This window comes from Dermochelys coriacea, chromosome 8, assembly GCF_009764565.3.
Source record: "Dermochelys coriacea isolate rDerCor1 chromosome 8, rDerCor1.pri.v4, whole genome shotgun sequence".
NCBI lineage: Eukaryota > Metazoa > Chordata > Testudines > Dermochelyidae > Dermochelys > Dermochelys coriacea.
Genome location: NC_050075.1, coordinates 91,593,983 through 91,612,191, shown reverse-complemented (window position 1 = coordinate 91,612,191; position 18,209 = coordinate 91,593,983). Strand labels below are relative to the sequence as shown.

Here is an 18,209-nt window from a genome sequence, read left to right as displayed (position 1 = left end):
TTTATCCAGTAGAAGGAAATAGTGCAAAGAGAGGGCATGTAATGTATTCCTTATGCACCCAAACCTGTCCCTAGTGGAATGGGAACACAAGGAACGCAGGAATCTATTACTTATATAGTATCTTTAGAACAATTGTCAATCCCATAAATTCAAAAATCATGAGCCGGATGCCCAAAAATCATGAGATTGGGCCAAAAATGGCAAACAATTTTTAAAATATTCTATTGTTTATTGTCCTGTCTTTCTATTTTTTGAATTTCCTCTGCACCCCTTCTCTCTCCCCGCTCATGTGTTTTACAGTATCACCAAGTCTCCCAAACTTTATAGAGTAAGGTGATTTTTGGCCCCTGCTACAGGAGCTCTTACTAGAAGACAGTTGAGATCAAATGACAAAGATTTGTGTGAAAATGCCATCTGATGGTGCAGAACTTCCAGTTTCTCCCCAAATGTTTACTAATTCTGTGTTCCACTGCCTAGCCCAGCAATTAATTCTGCCCCACCATTTATCTGCACCTTGCCCCTCAGCACATCTCTACTCCTTCTGCAATTTTGAGGGCTTTTCACCCCCGCTTCCAGGATTGGGCTGGCAGCTGCAGCAGGGACCTCTTCTCTCCCAGACTTGATGTTGCACTGGTGGAAAGGAAAAACAGACTGACCTATTTTTTGGAGGGAAAAAAAAAAAGTAGAACTACCTTGAACTGATGGACATTTTCTGCTGCCTCCTCTCTTGCTGTGAAAATGTTCTGGGCTGCTCCCTCTCCCCCCCCCCCCAACATCTCTTCTCTTCTCTGGGAGGAGTACTAGCTTCCCCTGCAGCAGTTCTGATTGGGAGGCAGTGGTGCTTAGTGGAGAGGGCACTAGACTTGGACTCAGGAGTTATACAGCCAAGCCCAGGCTTTGCCATGCACTTGCTGGGTAACCTTAGGCAAGTCATTTCACCATCCGGTGCTTGGGTATAAAATGGGGGGAAACGATACTTACCCTCCTTGTGTAAAGAGCTTTGAGCGCTTTCTGATGAATATGCAAGAGCTAGGTATTATTATGATTGGCTGCTCCTCCACAGGAGACAGGTACGTAGGGAAGGCAGCCAATCAGAGGAGACATTCCCCCTGGCCAGTGCTGAAAATCAAGCTTCTGGAGTTACTGCTAGTCTGGCTCCAGGGAGGCCGGACGTTGCATTAGGGGGCGATTACACCTGACGCTGCTCTGGTGCTTTTAACATGCAAATGAGCCGCCCTCGCCTCCAAAAGGGGCGGCGCCAGCGACGCGGAGCAAAAATGCTGTAACCGCGGCCGAGCGGGGACATAACTACCCCAGAGAACACAGCTCCCGGCATGCCGCGCGCGCTGTTTCTCCCGCCGGGAGCAGGGCATGCTGGGACTTGTAGTCGCTGGCGTGTCCAGCGCGGCTGAAGGTGTCCCGTGACCGGCGGCCGGAAGTGGAGGCCCCGGAGGTTCTGGACTCTGGGGCGCTAAGGGCTTCTGAGCCGTACGGCGGCCGCGAGGGGCCAGCCGGGGCGCGCGGTGCCGGAGCGAGCGGGGTGAGCGGCTCCCCTTTCCCGTCCGTCAGCTGGGGTGGAGGGAGCGTCCGGGTCCTGCCCGCAGGCTGGAGGGGGCGAGCGTGGCTCCTGCGGGCCCCCATGGGGTCGGGGCAGCGGGAGCGGGTGGCGCGAGCGCCCCTCGGGGGGACCGGGACAGCCAGCGCCGGGGGAGTCTGACTGTCGCTGTGTCATCGGGAGGCTGGCTGGGCGCCCCGGGGTGCATGCCTCGGTGCCTTGGGGAGCGTGGCTTTGGTTGCCCCAGTGAGGTGGGAGAGGGATGTTTAGTGAGAGGCATGCGTCTTCCTGTCTGCTTCAGCTTTGGAGCCTGGGGAGCAGGTTCAGATCTTAACCTGCTTTTCCATCCCGGGAAGCAACCCCCCCCCCCCCCCAAGGGAAGGGGAGCAAAGAGGCTGCCCTGGGTGAGGCAGTACTTGGTGGTGGTTTAATTGTGCCAGCAGGAGGGCGCGGCTTAGAGCGGCTACATGGGAAACCTTTCAGCGGCGCAGCTGTAAGGTCTGTAGTTTAGACGTAGCCTTGATGCAGTACGTCCATTCTACAAGGGCTGCAAACTCTGGTGCTCTTGAAACAAGAGCTTAAATTCGGTAGCAGTTGATGGCTTAGGCCTCACCAGAGAGAGCTGCTCACTTGCTGTTGATGAGTGAGCAAGCAAAGTTTTCAGTACCTTCAAGAACAACAAGGAGGCCGATGGCACCTTAAAGACTAACAGATTTATTTGGGCATAACCTTTTGTGGGTAAAAAAAAATGCTTCTTCAGTTATGCCCAAATAAACCTTAGTCTTTTAAGTGCCACCAGGAGACTTGTTGTTTTTATGGATACAGACTAACACAGCTACCCCCTAATACTTAATACCTTCAAGGGTTTTAAAAAAATTAAGTCAGTATGTATACGTTGATATTTCATTATTGTACTGTTCATCTTTTCCCCTTCTCCACTCTTTATCATTCAAAGCAAGCGCCTGTAAACTTTGTTCATAAAGTGCACGTGTATCTATGATGTCTTCTAAGTACCTAGCCTGTTATATTTTGTAGTACAAAATAAAGTTGTGAATAGCTCTTTATGCTTAAGAGCATAAAAAAATGCAGCGTGACATCCTTCATGCTTTCAACAGTCCGATACTAACATTCAAGAGCCTTCAGAGCAAACAAATCCCAGAAGAATCAGCATCTCTTTTCTTTCAATGAAGTTACTAACAAGTGTAGTTTGCAGAACTGGCACTAATTTCTGCCAATTTAAGTACCAAAGGATAATCTGAAACAGTTGCTAAAGGTCTGCTTGTCAAAAGCTTTTACTCAGCATTAAATCCTGAATGGGTAAAATGTTCTATTTTTGTCTGAGGAAAAATAAACTTGTTCTTACCTGCCCTTCAAGGATACTGTTTTGAAATACCCGTTACATTTATCAGAGTGTAATTTATTGACTGTCTGAATGTGTGGTTTTTGTTAGAAAAGTGACTGTAAAAATGATATTTTGGCATTCCATATTTAGTCTCTGCCAATGGCTTCCATATGAATTTTGAACACTGTCATTACTGCAAGTACAATCTCTTCTGAAAAACAAACTGGGTTCTTTTTTCTTCTCACATCACCAATAATAAAGAACCTGGAATCCAGAATTTCTCTTGCGATCTTAGTGGTGATGCATAAAGCAGAGTAGATTAAAGCTTGCTCTTCTGTCGCTAAATTAGTTAGTTAATAAATTAGGCTGTTAGTAAAAAGTCAGTAAAAACTTTCCACAGTACCTAGGAGCCTGATAACACTCAGAGAATTTTGTGTGTATGGTATCTTCTGGTACTCTGTACTGTAGGATTATATTAATAATGTTTCTTATTAGACAACTTCTCAAATTTATAATAAACCTTTTGTAGAGAACAGAAGCTCTAGGTTTTAGACGGGGCTTGCAGCAAGCAGTATCTGTTTGGCCTGATTCTCTTCTCACACTGATCTTTTATTGCTATAACTCCACTGATTTCAGTAGAGTTGCTCCTGATTCCTATCAGCATGAGAATTGAATAGCCCAGTGTATTTTCTCCCAAAGTGAAAAATTTGGTTCTTTGAACTTGGTATTCTTTTCAATGTTATACTAAAGACAGGAGGATTTCTAGGAAAGAAATGTATGAGGGTAAAAAGAAAAGTGTCCCAGTGTGAGTAGCATCTTTTAGGGGAAAACAAGATTTATGTTTCTCTTCAGAATACTAGAGTTACTTTCATTCCCGAGGTTAAGCAGAGAGAGCTTTTATAACTATAGAGGTCATTGGTTGCCATAAATGACCATCCTTGATTGATCCTATGAGAGCAATAACAGAATCACAAAGAAGCTAATCTCTAGCTCCCTCAGATAGTTACGACTATTATCCCTGTTACTTGTCCACACACTTTTCTTTCTTTCTTAATTTTCCTCCAAAACGCGCGCGTGCACACACACACAGACCTGGTTAATAAAGGAAAGAATGTTGAGTTATCACTCTTTATGAAGCTTTGTTTGCTGTGTTTCTATTAGTAAAATAGTCGTTAATTTATTTCTTGGTTTATGCGACTGAACAAAATGAAAACTAATACCAGAATTGCCCCTTTCTGTGGGGAAGAAAAAAACTTAGAAGGGGATGTTTGACAAGTTTCCTCCCAAATCATTCCATGGATGGGGATGAAGAGAATAACATGACAGTGTTTACACTCTTGTGCCATAGGCTGCATTTTCACCTCCAACTGTACAGAGCTCTGCAGACACAATGCCTTGTAACTTCTCACTGGTTCTGAGGAACTTGACATCTCTTCTCCATCCTTATCACTGACATAACTTCATCAGAGTTATGCTATCAGGACTTTCCTTGGTGCTGGCTGCCCAGAGTTAAATGCGTCTTCTCCAAGGTGGAGGGAGTAAGGTAATACAGCCTCGTCCCACTCATTTTTGTTCAGATCCTGCTCCCAGTGGAGAGCCTCTCATGTGAAGGGGAGTTTTGGCTTTCAATTTCCAAACTTTTAAGGGAAAGAAAGTGGATTTAATGTCAGTGATGGAGTTGCCCACGTCTCAAGCCATTTAATTATAATAGTAAGCCCTCTTTGATAAAACACTAAGTGAATTATCCTACTTGGCTACAAAGAGGACAATGACTATAATAATGTACCTATAATGCCAAGATCCATTTTCAAGGCTAGAAAAGTTTGGTTTTGCAGCAGGGACTGTTAATTCGTTCAGCCTTTTGTTAAAACTTAGCATGGGCAAGAAAATGCTCCTCAACCAAGTATTTTAAAGTAAATGTATTTCTGGTGAAAGGTGCCAGCTTGACAACTATAGAAACTGAAGTCCTCTATTTATTGGCAAAGCATGTGCAATTTGGGCAGTTGTATTGTTCAATAGCAACCTTTCCTGCTAAGAGGCACTGATGGACAGACTACCCAGGGAGTTCTGTTCAGTTCTCTCAGACTTCTTAGGAGAAGAAAAAAATCAGGTGAGGGTAGTATGCCACTTTTATGTATTATAAAGAAATGGGGCATTTGAAAGCTGAATCAGTTTGTGCTGCAGCTTCTAACATGTTAGTAAGTATTCATTGTTTGATTATTCCAGGAATCAGTTTCCTTTTCTTGACAACTTGTAAGTAGCTTTGTAAAACATTAAGTGAACTAGTTTGTAAGGTAATCACTGCTCCCACTATTTTATGTATTTGGTCTAGTTATGTTGCTAAAATGATCACATTCTAGCAACATAACTAGACCGAATACATAAAATATATGTTTGAAAACCCTTTTTGTCTTTTTTGTACAAAACAAGATAAAAGTAGAAAGGAAACTGCAATTAGCCTGCACATGCGATTAGAGGTGCTGTAAAGTACACTATAAAAGATCTCTAGAAAGTATTGATAGAATAAATACTGTTGCAAAATAAATTTAATTTTACAATCTTCTATAACAAATTGTTTCTATACAAAATAGTCTCAGTTCTGTTACACATAAAACCTGTTTTCAGTAACTATTTTCTACCTTTTCCTCCACAAGCTCAACATCTTCCTCTTTGTCTTCCATCCCACCTGTCTCCCCACTCCAACACCACGTCCTCATCAATACACACACACACACACACACTCTCTCTCTCTCTCTCTCTCTCTCTCTCTCTGCATTGGAAAGGTCTGGTTTGTATCTGAAACCAACACTGCAGTATCCTTTTTTTAAAAGTTGTTTTTATATTATTTTTATGTGCTCAGAATCCTAGATGTGAGCAAAATAAACTTACAAAACTCTCTAATATAGGGATTCAAGCATTCCGCTCTAACTACAAATTGAAACTTGAGTGTGAGGTTACATACACTAGTGTGGTCTATGTGATCTAGATCAGTTTGTGGAATATAGAGCCGATGGAGGACATATTTTATTTAGCTTTGTACAGTAGTTTTATTGTATATTTGGAATTAAATGCTTTTATTACACATTCATAGAACATGTGATTGTTTTTCAGTCCCTGGAAGTGGAGGATTCTGAAAGTTTTATTGTTTCTGGTCATATTAGGTTAAGTATGCTGGTGATACTATACAATGTATACTCTATGCCCATAGTTATATTTTGTTTTTTGTGTTTGCAGTGACAAATTCATGTCTTGCAAGACAGTGATGGCTTTTTCTCTAGAATTTGAATATGGAGGCCACAGGGACAGATGAAGTGGAAAAGCTAAAATCAAAGTTCATGTCTGCATGGCACAATATGAAATACAGTAAGTGAAACAGTGGATAAAATCCTGACTCCATTGAAGTCAATAGTTTTGCCATTGACTTCAATGGGGAGCCAAGATTTCACACAGTAAGTGTATTTGTATACGTGTATTAATCAAGAATGTAACTTGGACTTTGAAACCAATTTGTTCTTCAACAATAAACTAAACAATCTGGGAAAACAAACTCATTTAGATGTTGTCTTTCAATTTAAATATTTTAAGGATTTGTTTTTTCAGTGACTGACTTGGATCAGAAAAACAGATTGGCATTAAGCACAGATGACATGACAGTTTTGTGTAGGATTTTAAACAGAGAAGTTGTAAAATCAGGCTATGGGCATGTCTACACTTGCGAGTTAGAGCTCATTAAAGCAGCCCAGTGCACCCTAACTCACAACGCATCCACGCTGGCAAGGCACGTAGAGCACCCTGACTCTGCGGCTGGAGCGCTCCTGATAATCCACCTTCGTGATTGGCATAACGCTTGGTGCACCCTGGCTGGAGCGCCGCAGTACCAGTGTGGACGCCCTGATCTGTTAATGCGCTCTTACCAGCCTCCAGAAGTGTTCCACGATGCCTGTTCTACCCACTCTGGTTGTCACTTTGAACTCTACTGTCCTGCCGTCAGATGACAAATCGTCAGACCCGCCCTTTAAATTCTCTGGGAACTTTGAATATACCCTTTCTGTTTGCTTAGCAAGGCGTGGAGTGCTCTCAGTGCATCTTTCCAGATGACCATGCCTCCACGCACCAGGCGATCTCCGGTATGGAGCAATGGCAAGGTGCTGGACTTCATCAGTGTTTGTGGGAAGGAAGCTGTCCGGTCCCATCTGCGCTCCAGCCGTAGGAATTACGATGCCTTAAGACAGATATCAAGGAACATGTTGGAAAGGGGCCATGACAGGGATGCAGTTACTAGTAACTCAGTAACCCTGCATCCCTGACATGCAGGGATCCTTTTACAGATGCAACCTTGAGATCTCACCTGTCCGTGTTATCACCGGCCAAAAGACTTCAAAGAATTAGGAAGAGGCCATGTAGAAGCAAAGAGGACATGCTGCATGAAGTAATGCAGCAGTCCCTTCATGAAAATCAAAAAGCGCAGGAGTGGAGAGAGAGAGTAAAAGGAGGTTCTGCCAGCAGAATGCGGAGCACCAGCACCAAAGAACTGAGCGGCTGATAAGCAATATGGAGTGCCAAGCAGACTCAATCCAGGTGCTTGTTGCCATGCAGGTGGAGCACTACTGTTACACCTTCCTCCCCCCGCAGCCCTTGTCCCAAAACTCTTTCCCTTGTGCCTCCATGTCACCTCCAACCCACTTTCCCCAACATCCGGGTTCTTATCACCACTAGCTGCCTCCAACACCTTTAGCTTCACCACCCAGCCCTGTAAACTACGACCCTTATCCACTGCACTCAGCCCTCATCACCATGCATTTTAGCCAGCCTGAAGCGCAGCACTCCAGACAGGAAGGCTGAATATGAAAACAGGACAAGCAAATCTGTGATTGAACAGTTCCCCACCCCGTCCCTTTGCCCTTTCTGTTTCCCAAGCAGTTGTTTCTTTTCAATAAATGAATCTTCTTTTAAATAAATGGCTTTTTTGGCTTTGAAAACGTTCTTTATTATTGCATTAAGTAAAAGATACCTTAGCCCAGGAAAGCAACAGGCACTGCAAGTCAGTGTAGCAAGCACAGATTCCTACTAACATTGGAACTACTGCACTTCACTCCCATGCAGGGCACCAAACATTACTGGTGGCTTTCAGGCTCAAATTGCTCCCTCAAGGCATCCCTAATCCTTGCAGCCCTGCACTGGGCTTCTCTAATAGCCCTGCTCTCTGGCTGTTCAAATTCAGCCTCCAGGTGTTGAACATCTGAGTTCCATGCCTGAATGAATCTTTCACCCTTTCTTCTGCAAATGTTATGGAGGGTGCAGCACGCTAATATAACCACGGGGATGTTGTCATCAGCCAGGTCCAGCTTCCTATACAGACAGCGCCAGCCCCCCCCTTTAAACGGCCAAAAGCACACTCCACAGTCATTCTGCACCGACTCAGCTTGTTGTTGAACCTCTCCTTGCTGCTGTCAAGGCTCCCTGTGTAGGGTTTCATGAGCCACGGCATTAAAGGGTAAGCGGGGCCTCCAGGGATCACAGGGGTATTTCCCCTACGGTGATTTTTCTGGTCTGGGAAAAAAATAAACGTGTCATGCACCTTTCTGGGCCAGCCTGCGTTAACGTCAATGAAACGTCCACAGTGATCCACAAGTGCCTGGAGAACCATAGAGAAATACCTCTTCCGTTTAATATACTCAGAAGCTCGGTGGGCTGGTGCCAGAATTGGAATATGAGTCCCATCTATCACCCCTCCGCAGTTAGGGAAACCCACTTGTGCAAAGCCAGCCACAATGTCATTCACGTTACCCAGAGCCATGGTTCTTCTGAGCAGGATGCAATTAATGGCCCTGCAAACTTGCATCAACGCGATTCCAACGGTCGATTTTCCCACTCCGAACTGGTTAGTGACCGATAGGTAGCTGTCTGGAGTTGCCAGCTTCCAGATTGCAATAGCCGCCAGCTTCTCCACCAGCAGGACGAGCTCACCACACAGTCCCATGAAAGTGGCTTTTCTCATCTGAAAGTTCTGCAGCCCCTGGTCGTCATCCCAGACTTGCATGACGATGTGGTCCCACCACTCAGTGCTTGTTTTCTGAGCCCAAAAGAGGTATTCCACGGTGGTGAGCATATCCGTGAATGCCACAAGCAATCTCATGTCATATGCGTTATGCGAGTTGACATCGTCAGACTCCTCGCTGTCAGCTTGTAGCTTAAGGAGTAACTTGACTGCCAAACGTGACGTACTGGCAAGACCCATCAGCATATTCCTCAGCACTTCAGGATCCATTCCCGCAGAACGAAAGGGAAGACAGAGCATACAGAACAAAAAACGTTGAAAAATGGCGCTAAATGTGGATAGAAGCACAAGGATAGCTGGGATGCAAAGCAATACATCGTGGGGCGTTGGGACAGGACCCAGAATGCCCCGCACCTCCTGCCCCCTTCCCACAAGCTACAGCGCTAGAATGGGAAGAGGTGCCCTGTGGGATAGCTGCCCATAATACACCAGTCCCAATAACGCTGCAAATGTGGCCATGCCAGTGCGCTTGCAGCTGACAGTGTGGACACGCTGCAGTGCTTTCCCTACTGTGCTCTCCGAGGGCTGGTTTAACTCTCAGCGCTCTACATCTGCAAATGTAGCCATGCCCTATGTGTAAGACTACAGCAGCACTGCTGTAGTGCTTGTAGTGTAGATGCTTCTTACATCGATAGAAGGGGCTTTTCTGTCAGTGTAATTAACCCACCTGTCCAAGAGGTCGTAGCTAGGTTGATGGAAGAATGTATTTACACTGAGGGGTTAGGTCTACATAGCCATGGGACTTAGGGCATAAAATTTTTCACAGCCCTGAGTGACAGAGGTAGGTCTATCTAATTTTTAGTTGTAGATCAGGCCTCAGTATGAGCAGTTCTCATTGACAGTGTATTTTGATAAAGTTAAGACTCTGGGTCGAATCCTGTCTCCATCAAAGTCAATGGGGTGTGGATTTCACCCTTTGTCTCTTATCTCTCAAAACAATTCAGAAGTAGGCAAATTTCAAAACTTGGTCACGAAAAATTAGTTAGCTTTTATCTTCCCATTTCCCCTCAAGGCCTGAGGTCAAAATTTACGTCTTAAGTCAGCGGGAGTAATTTTTGAGTGAAGAGTGCAGGATTTGGGCCTAAATGGGGGGGGGGGGGGAAGTTGGTGCAATGCTTGCTAATAAATATTCAAATCAGGACGTGCAGTAGTTAAGATTAAATATGGAACCTTAATTCTACCCTTTGTGGCTATATGTTACACTATTGTGTTTCTCAATGAAGTATGTAAGTGTTGAAGTTCTGACAGCAACATTAACTCACCCATTTTGCGCATATATATTTTTTTATTCCTGTTTTTCTCAAATATGCATCTTAATCTTGTGACTAAATGTATACAGTAAAACTTTGCAGGATGTGCAATGTGGCTTTTTAGTATTGCTGTTGGAAGCTTAACTTGGGTATTTTAATATAATTTAAAAAAAATTAATATAATTTAAAAAAATCACAAAATTAAACTAATAGTAATGAGTTCATGCAAAAAGGCAGAGTTAACATAAGTTCAAACTTAACTTTTGTATTTCATGACTTCAGTGCTTACCTATGCAATTTTCAGGTTGCATAACACCTTATGTGGGTGATATTGTATTTACAAGGGCTAAGTTACTTTAAGCTTGTTGACTTTAAATCCATTCATGTGTCTTAACAGTAGAACCTGTTTATATTATTCAATCTATAAAATAATTCCAATTCCAATGTGGTGTTTCTATGTTCTTACTAACTTGTGTGACTTTTTGTATAATCAAATGCTTTTGGAAGTGTTTTGAAATATTTCAGCCACAAACTTTTGTTTGCTTTGTATCTCTTTTAGGTTGGGTATTGAAAACAAAAACTTACTTTAGCAGAAATTCTGCTGTCTTCTTGCTGGGAAAATGTTACCATTTCAAGTCTGATGGTAAGTGTGTAAAGAATTTAATTAGATCTGATCCCATTTTGGCACTGCTCTGTGAAGTCTTTGTAATCATCTACCAAAACCTTTATTTATAGAGAATTAAAGTTCACAATTTAAATATGGAAAAGCTAGAATATTCTCAGTTAAGTTTCCAAAACCAGTCTTAATACCTGCCCCATCCCACTGTTCGCACATAGGCCAGAGAACCCAGCCATTGTCAAATCAGACTTCATCCTTTGTGTGCATAAATTTTATAACCTATGCTTGAGTTTACTCATCTGTAAAATGGGAACTGAGGCTTAATCAAAGGTACTGCATAAACTAAGCCTTGTTCAGGAGAATGAAATGGTAATACCAACATCAAAGTAACACCTTCCTTGATGATTTCTTAGTCCCTGTTAACTCTTTCTTGTGCAAATTTGCCCTCTTATGGGAACCATTTTCCCAGCATGCCTTTCTCAGTTTGGCCACTTATATTTAGTAGGACCAAGCAGCTACAGCCTTAAAATGGCTGTTTCAATTGACAGCTGCTACCTGAATCATTCTTTGTTTCAGCTGCTATATACCTTTTATGTTTCTCCTCAAGTTTCGCTACTTGTTGCTCAGGAGATACTGTAGTCTCCTAGGGAATTCCTATTTTTTAATAGTATAATTTTATTTTAATTAATAAAAGTCCTGTGTCAGTTAATTTCAAAGCTGTAACTTGTGTTATGTCTGTCTTGCAGAACACAGTGAACTCTCTCCAGATGGATCCTGCTTGGATATAGTTGACAAAGTCATTTCTGGAAATGTAGAAGAGTTTCGTAAAGATTTTATTTCTAGAATATGGTTGACTTACAGAGAGGACTTTCCTCAGATAAAAGAATCTGCTTTGACAACAGACTGTGGTTGGGGTTGTACACTGAGAACTGGCCAGATGCTGCTGGCTCAAGGGCTTGTGCTTCATTTTCTTGGTAGAGGTAAGCATGAAGAGTAGATCATTTTTGGTTTTGTCAGGAGGTAGAACCAAGCATCAGGATGCAGATGGCCCTTTGTTAATGATGAGGAACATGTATCAGCCTTCGCATATGCATCCACTAAACTTAGCTAGCTAAAGTGCTTGCTTGCTTTTGATTCTGGACTGCTTTATAAGAATATAGGAATTGCTTTATTGGATTAGACTAATGGTCTATCTAGTCCAGGAACCAGTCTCTGATGATGGTGAATACTAGCTGCTTCAAAGGAAGCTGCAGGAAACCCTGTAGAAGTTAGTTTTGTCCACAACAAAAATTTCTTCCTAACCCTTATTATCCAAAGGTTAGCTTATGGCTGAAGTATGAAAGTTTATGTCCATTTCAAAACTCCTAACTAAAAAATAAAACAAAACACGGACCTTTACTTCAGTAACTGCATCTTCTTGTTATCCATGTAAATGTTCAATCCTTTTTGGAAACCTAGTAGGTTCTTGACCTCAGTGATATCTTGCAGTAATGAGTTCCACTGCCTAATTGTGGGCTATGTGCAGAAAGTATTTCCTTCATCAGATTTAAATTTGTCATCTTTCAATTTTCTTTAATTCTTGTATCATGAGAGAGGGTTAACAAGTTTCTAATCTATTATCTGCACCGTTCACTATTTTTTTCCCTGGTGGGGCTTGGAAAAGTTATTTTTCTGCTTCCCTTTGTGTTTTCTTATCTTAACCTTGTTCTTTCAAGATATACTGTCTTACAGCCGCAGTCTCCTTTGGGGAAAATTGACTGCTTTCTGGGGTTGAGCATATGACCTCTCCATGCTCTCCCCAGTCTTTTCAAACCCAAGAGGTGATAGACTGGAAATACAAATCTATTTCCTGCATGGTAGTTTTTCAGTACCACTAGGTCTGCAAGCCAGCCACCTTCTCGTATTTCATCCTCTTTCCTTCCATCCCTTCTATAATACATGTATCCGTTCCCTGTTGATCAATTCCTGTGCTGAGTTGGCTGTCCCCCATTGTCAAAGACCTTTCAACCTTGTCAGTCCCAAACTCTGGTTTATTGCAAGGGAGTATGTTGTTTTGTTTATTCAGCGATTTGGTGGTCTATGAGGGTTGTATTTATAACTAACATAAAAAACATAGCATTCTGAAGGTCCAGCTCAGTAATATTTTGCAAATATTATGTAAGCCAAGAATCAAATCTTGCATGGTTCTTATAAAGCCCTAAAACCACCACACCAGAAAATGCAATTTTGACTATTCTTTAGTGGTCCAATAGCAAAATTGAACTGTGGAGTTGACATAGCTAGCATTCTTTTTGTTGTAAGCACTTTGTCTGATTAAATATTATGTTCCATTTGCCCCAACCCCAAAATCCAAACATATGAAATTATTGTGTTTTGAGATGGCTTATCCACTGATCCTACCCCAGTTTCCCCATAAATACAGCTTTTGTTGCGCACAAATCTATTTAATTTTTTTTAAAACCCTGCACAATCTGGATAGAACACTAAACATGAATATGCAGGTGAGGCTGTAGGAGTGGCCCAGTTTAACATTACCAAAACAAAAGCGTCTTGACTAGTCTTAATCTAAAGAGTATTTTTTAAAAACTGCACTTAAAAATAATTCTTGTAGTATCCACTATGTATCCTCACTTTTGAGTCATGAGCAGCACTACTTTGGAGCTCCCAAGCTCCCCCATTTCTGTGGGAGCCCATCTGTAAAGGGAAAGAAGACATGTCTAGTCTACATGAAAATCTTCTGTCATCACCCTGCCCTCAAGGGATAGTAAATCTCCTTTAGAAAAGCTTTTGGTGAAATTGGGGTAACTGAAATGTGTTGTATTTACATCTTCATATGAAATCTTTCATTGGTTGTGGATCCTTTTCTGGAGATTTTTTTAATAGTATTTTCTTTTAACCAAAAAGAAAAACTTAAATGCCACTAATAGCTAAACCGCGTATCTTTCCACAGCTACGTGAAATGCTCCAAATACCGCAGTATGATGTTGTCAATAAGTTTCTATTTTTAATTTTTATGTTTTGGAAGGTTTTACATTTAATTTTGTGGTATGTACACAAATATGGCAGCTTGAGATGTCAAGGTTCAGGAACAACTAAGTCCATTTCATCTTTCTGTTACATTTGCATCTTCCTTGATTTCTGAATCTTCCTCTGAAGGGCTTAATATGAGGCCAGAGTTTAGTAAGTCACTTCCTATGACTGAAATCTGTCTCTCTTGTACATATTAGAGCAGATGTTGTCAAACTGTGATCCATGGTACGCTTGTTAGTGCCACAGAGCTGGCAGCTCACATGATTCTTGTGTCTTCTCATTTCCAGTTGTTTTTACAGGCCTCTTGTCTGTTTATTGGAAAGAAGACTGGAGGTCTGTAAAAGCATCTGCAATCAAGGAGGAGGATCAGCTCTAATTTACTGCCTCTACCAGTAGCAATGCTACTACCAGCCTTATTCCAGCAACTGCCCTTTTAACAGTGATTCCCTCATGATGCTTCCCATCTCTAGAATGCCCCTCTCCTATTTGTCCCAAAGAGCTGTACATCCACAGACCTGCTTTCTGAGCTAACAGTGACAACCCAGACCTCATACACACCTGTACCACCATTTATAGTCCCTCCAATGGCTTCCTCTATTTTCTCTGCCCACAGTCTATCTGGTATTTGCATTAGACAAAGTGCAACAGAGGACATTATATTCAGACACAGTACACATGCTGGTAGCTTTAGTTTTTACCATTTTAAAGCTAAATAAAACTTGAGTTTTAAAAAAAATTGTGCAATCTGACTATCTTGTATGCAATTTACAAATGATCTGTCACATGTTCACTTTACATCTACCACCATAAAATAGTGAAAAGGTACTACTTACAAATCTTAGTCAGGTGGCAATATTCTGATGTCAGCATTATCATTTCCATTTGTATCCCTTGCACGGTGCATTTCTATTAATCAATAGCCTTTGTACTTTGTGGCAAGCTGGAGCTAAATTCTGCCTCAGGACTTCTGGATTCCGTGGCACTCTGATGGAAGTTCTGTAGCAATTTCAGATTAAACTAAAGATGAGATTTTTATTAATATTAATAATACAATTGGTACTTTTTTTTATTTTGATACTAAATTCATTGTACATCATCCCATATCTTAAGTTTGATGTGCAGTTGAATTTTGTATTGAAGATGCATCATAGTAGTTTATTGGGAGAATCTGGAGGAGGTTATAGCATCTGGCCAATGTCAGTTTAGGCTTTGTTGGGACCTATTGGGAGGGACCCACAATATACTGGTAAGAGAAGCGTTAGTGAATTATTAGTGTTGTGTTGACATGCTGAACCGGTTTACACCAACTAGGCTAGTAATGTGGACACTGCGTGTAAGGCAAACTGTTACAGAAAAAGCAGTACCAGAAACGTGCTTTGCTACAATAGCTAACCTTGAAACAGTTCTGTTATCTAGTATAGACAGACGTTACAATTTACTTTGTTTGACAAATCTTATGTTCTGGAGTCTCACTCTGCTGACCTTTTTTTGACTGATAAGCATTTTGAACATTGTTTGGGAGAATGGTTCTTCTGTTCATATAAGAATTCTACATCCCTGTTTAAAAAAAAATTATAAGAATTCTTCTCCATAAACTTGTCTTAGGAATCAACAAACAAGAAAGAAAAAAAGAATCAGTCATCAAAGGCTTTGACTTGGATAACTATCAGTTGAACCTTTTTACATGTATTAAATAGTTAACTTATTGTAAAAAGAAAAGGAGTACTTGTGGCACCTTAGAGACTAACACATTTATTAGAGCATAAGCTTTCGTGAGCTACAGCTCACTTCATCGGAAAGCTTATGCTCTAATAAATTTGTTAGTCTCTAAGGTGCCACAAGTACTCCTTTTCTTTTTGCGAATACAGACTAACACGGCTGCTACTCTGAAACCTTAACTTATTGTGTTGATGGTATGTAAATTCCCCTGATCTCTATCTTGTAATTATACCCTAACTGTTTAAGTCTGCAGAGTCTACTATATCCTCTCCTGGAAAATCCTGCTAGCATTAATGGCTAAGAAAGAAATGTAATGTGGCTAGTGTCTTCGTTGCTTCCTCCTTTCTCTCGCACAAATAAAAATAGCACAACCATATTATCCTGAGTTGAAATTTTTTTTGCCTATATTCTCAGCAGAGCATTTGCATGTCTGTGTAAAGCATAGATTATTGGTTTTATTAAAAATTGGCACTTTTTTAGTAATTATACAAAAAACTTACTGTTAAGAAGTGTAAAACATATCTTTAAGAAATACTCTGTTTCAGCCTGGACCTGGCCGGGTGCGCTGAACATTGAAAATTCAGATTCTGAATCATGGACTAGCCACACAGTAAAAAAGCTGACTGCATCATTTGAATCATCACTTACGGGGGAGAGAGAACCCAGGGTCCTGTCAAATGATCATAAAGAAGCTCTAAAGAGAGACTGTGATGACAGTGAAATGAGAGATGAAGTTTATCATAGAAAAATAATCTCTTGGTTTGGAGATTCTCAACCTGCATCTTTTGGCTTGCATCAGCTAATAGAATATGGAAAGAAGTCTGGCAAAACAGCTGGAGACTGGTATGGGCCTGCTATAGTAGCACACATTTTAAGGTAAAAATATCTTTAAATTGTCCTTCATTATTACAATGCCTTAAGTGTTACGGGAGAAACATTTAGAAGTGTCTTGAGATTCTTCAGATTAATTGGACACCTAACCATTAATTATTGACTTAGCAACATGTCCATGTTACTAGCAATTTAGAAGAGCTTTTTTTTTTTTTTTTTTTTTTTTTAGAGATAGGAAGGGAAATAGCAGTTTCAGGAACTGAAGTATGAGCCTCTGTCCAATCTTGTCATTTATTTCTGAAACATTCCTATTTTCCTCCAGTCTGAGCAACAAGAGACCCAAGGTCTCTCCATACCTGATCTTTAAATAGGGCTACCTTTAATGAAATGTTCTAAAAACTAACCACTCTTTCAACCTTGGAACATGCATAATATTATAGATTTTTTTTTTATACTGTAACCTGGGGGCTGTAATGTACTGATAGTGTAATGAAATGTCAGAGCTAAAATTGATGTTTTCAGCATTTCTTTGCACACATCAAATTCTTGTGAAACTGTAAATGTATGGGACTATTAATATTATAATTATATTATAGTAAAAGTAAAGGATCTTTGACATTCAATACGAGTGTAAAAAAAAAAAAAAAAAGGCCAATTTCTCTGTACTCTGTGCCTTTATGTGCCATTTCTTTGGATACTACTGATTTTGTTTTTTATAGTCTTTATGTTCTAGGTGGGTCCCAGTTTAGCCATAAACGGAATCATTAATAAGTCACCTAAGCATGAGAGGTCAAAGTTCAGATGTAATTTTTCTACAATTATGTAGATGCTGGAATAATTTCATATACAAGTATACTCTCCTTGATTGAGCCTACATTGAAATACTACATTGTGCTATGACAGGTGAAGGTTATTGTAATATTTTCTTCATGTGGTAGATACCTGAAATTGACTTTTTTGTGAAATTTCAAAACAAATATTTTCTACTACTCCATTTTCTAATTTGCAAAAGTATATTTGGCTTAGGATCCACATGATCAAATCATGCATTCCCTTCAACATAATTCCTACCATTATTCAAACATTGCAAAGCTTTCCTTTCCTAGAACTCCCCTTCTCCCTTACTGCAGTACTGAGAATGTATAGCTCTCCCATAACTTGAGAATGTCTGTAATAAATGATTCTTCACAATATATTGTGAAATAAAGGGATAGTGACCATTTAATACAATTACATATCAGAAGTCAAAGGCTAAGCTTTTATTTTGAACAGTTTAATTTCTTTACAAATTATGTCCTTCACTGGTGATCATGATTCAGACTATCGACATATATTTTCTTTTTAATCTTTAGGTTCATTACTCTTATTCTTCTGAGGCTAGTTTAGTATTGCAATTATCCTTTTAAAAGTTTCAGTGAAACCTTGGAGCTGTTCAAATGTTAGTTTTTGTTCTAATAGATGTCTGAAACTAATTCTATATATCTTTAGCTTGTCTTCTTAGGTTAGTTGTGTGAGCTGAAAAACAGTTCATACTGAGCCGATACTACTTGGAAGGTTAGTTAAAGGAACCCTATCAACTTGAAAATCACGTTTTCTGTTGGCAAATTTAGTATTTCCTATAGTTACAAATAAGACAAAAGATTACTGTAACCAAAAGTATGTGGGGGGGGGGTGGTTGTGGTTAGTTCATTTTGTGCATTTAATCGCATTCTGTGTATTGTCATTTTCACTGCTTCTTCTTAATAGCCTGTCAGTTTCTGCTTTTGCTGGAAAGGCTTTGACATATTCTACAGGGGTGGCTGAAA

General features: G+C 40.7%; 1 protein-coding gene across 7 annotated transcripts in view; it reads left to right on the top strand.

The window, feature by feature from the left end:
* Positions 1–1,303: 1,303 nt before the first annotated feature.
* Positions 1,304–18,209, top strand: part of ATG4C (autophagy related 4C cysteine peptidase) — a 34,285-nt gene continuing 17,379 nt past the window's right edge. For 3 of the 7 annotated variants that reach the window (XR_006283159.1, XM_038413078.2, XM_043520334.1), the window contains exons 1-5: positions 1,393–1,540; positions 6,132–6,260; positions 10,765–10,848; positions 11,571–11,804; positions 16,119–16,449. Coding sequence is in view for 4 of the 7 variants with exons in the window: in XM_038413078.2 (XP_038269006.1) it covers positions 6,185–6,260; positions 10,765–10,848; positions 11,571–11,804; positions 16,119–16,449 (725 nt within the window). In the remaining 3 variants the exon portion in view is untranslated. Of the gene's footprint in view, positions 1,541–6,131; positions 6,261–10,764; positions 10,849–11,570; positions 11,805–16,118; positions 16,450–18,209 lie in introns of all 7 variants that reach the window. The other 4 variants (XR_005294409.2, XR_005294410.2, XM_038413074.2 and 1 more) reach the window with 3 other exon arrangements.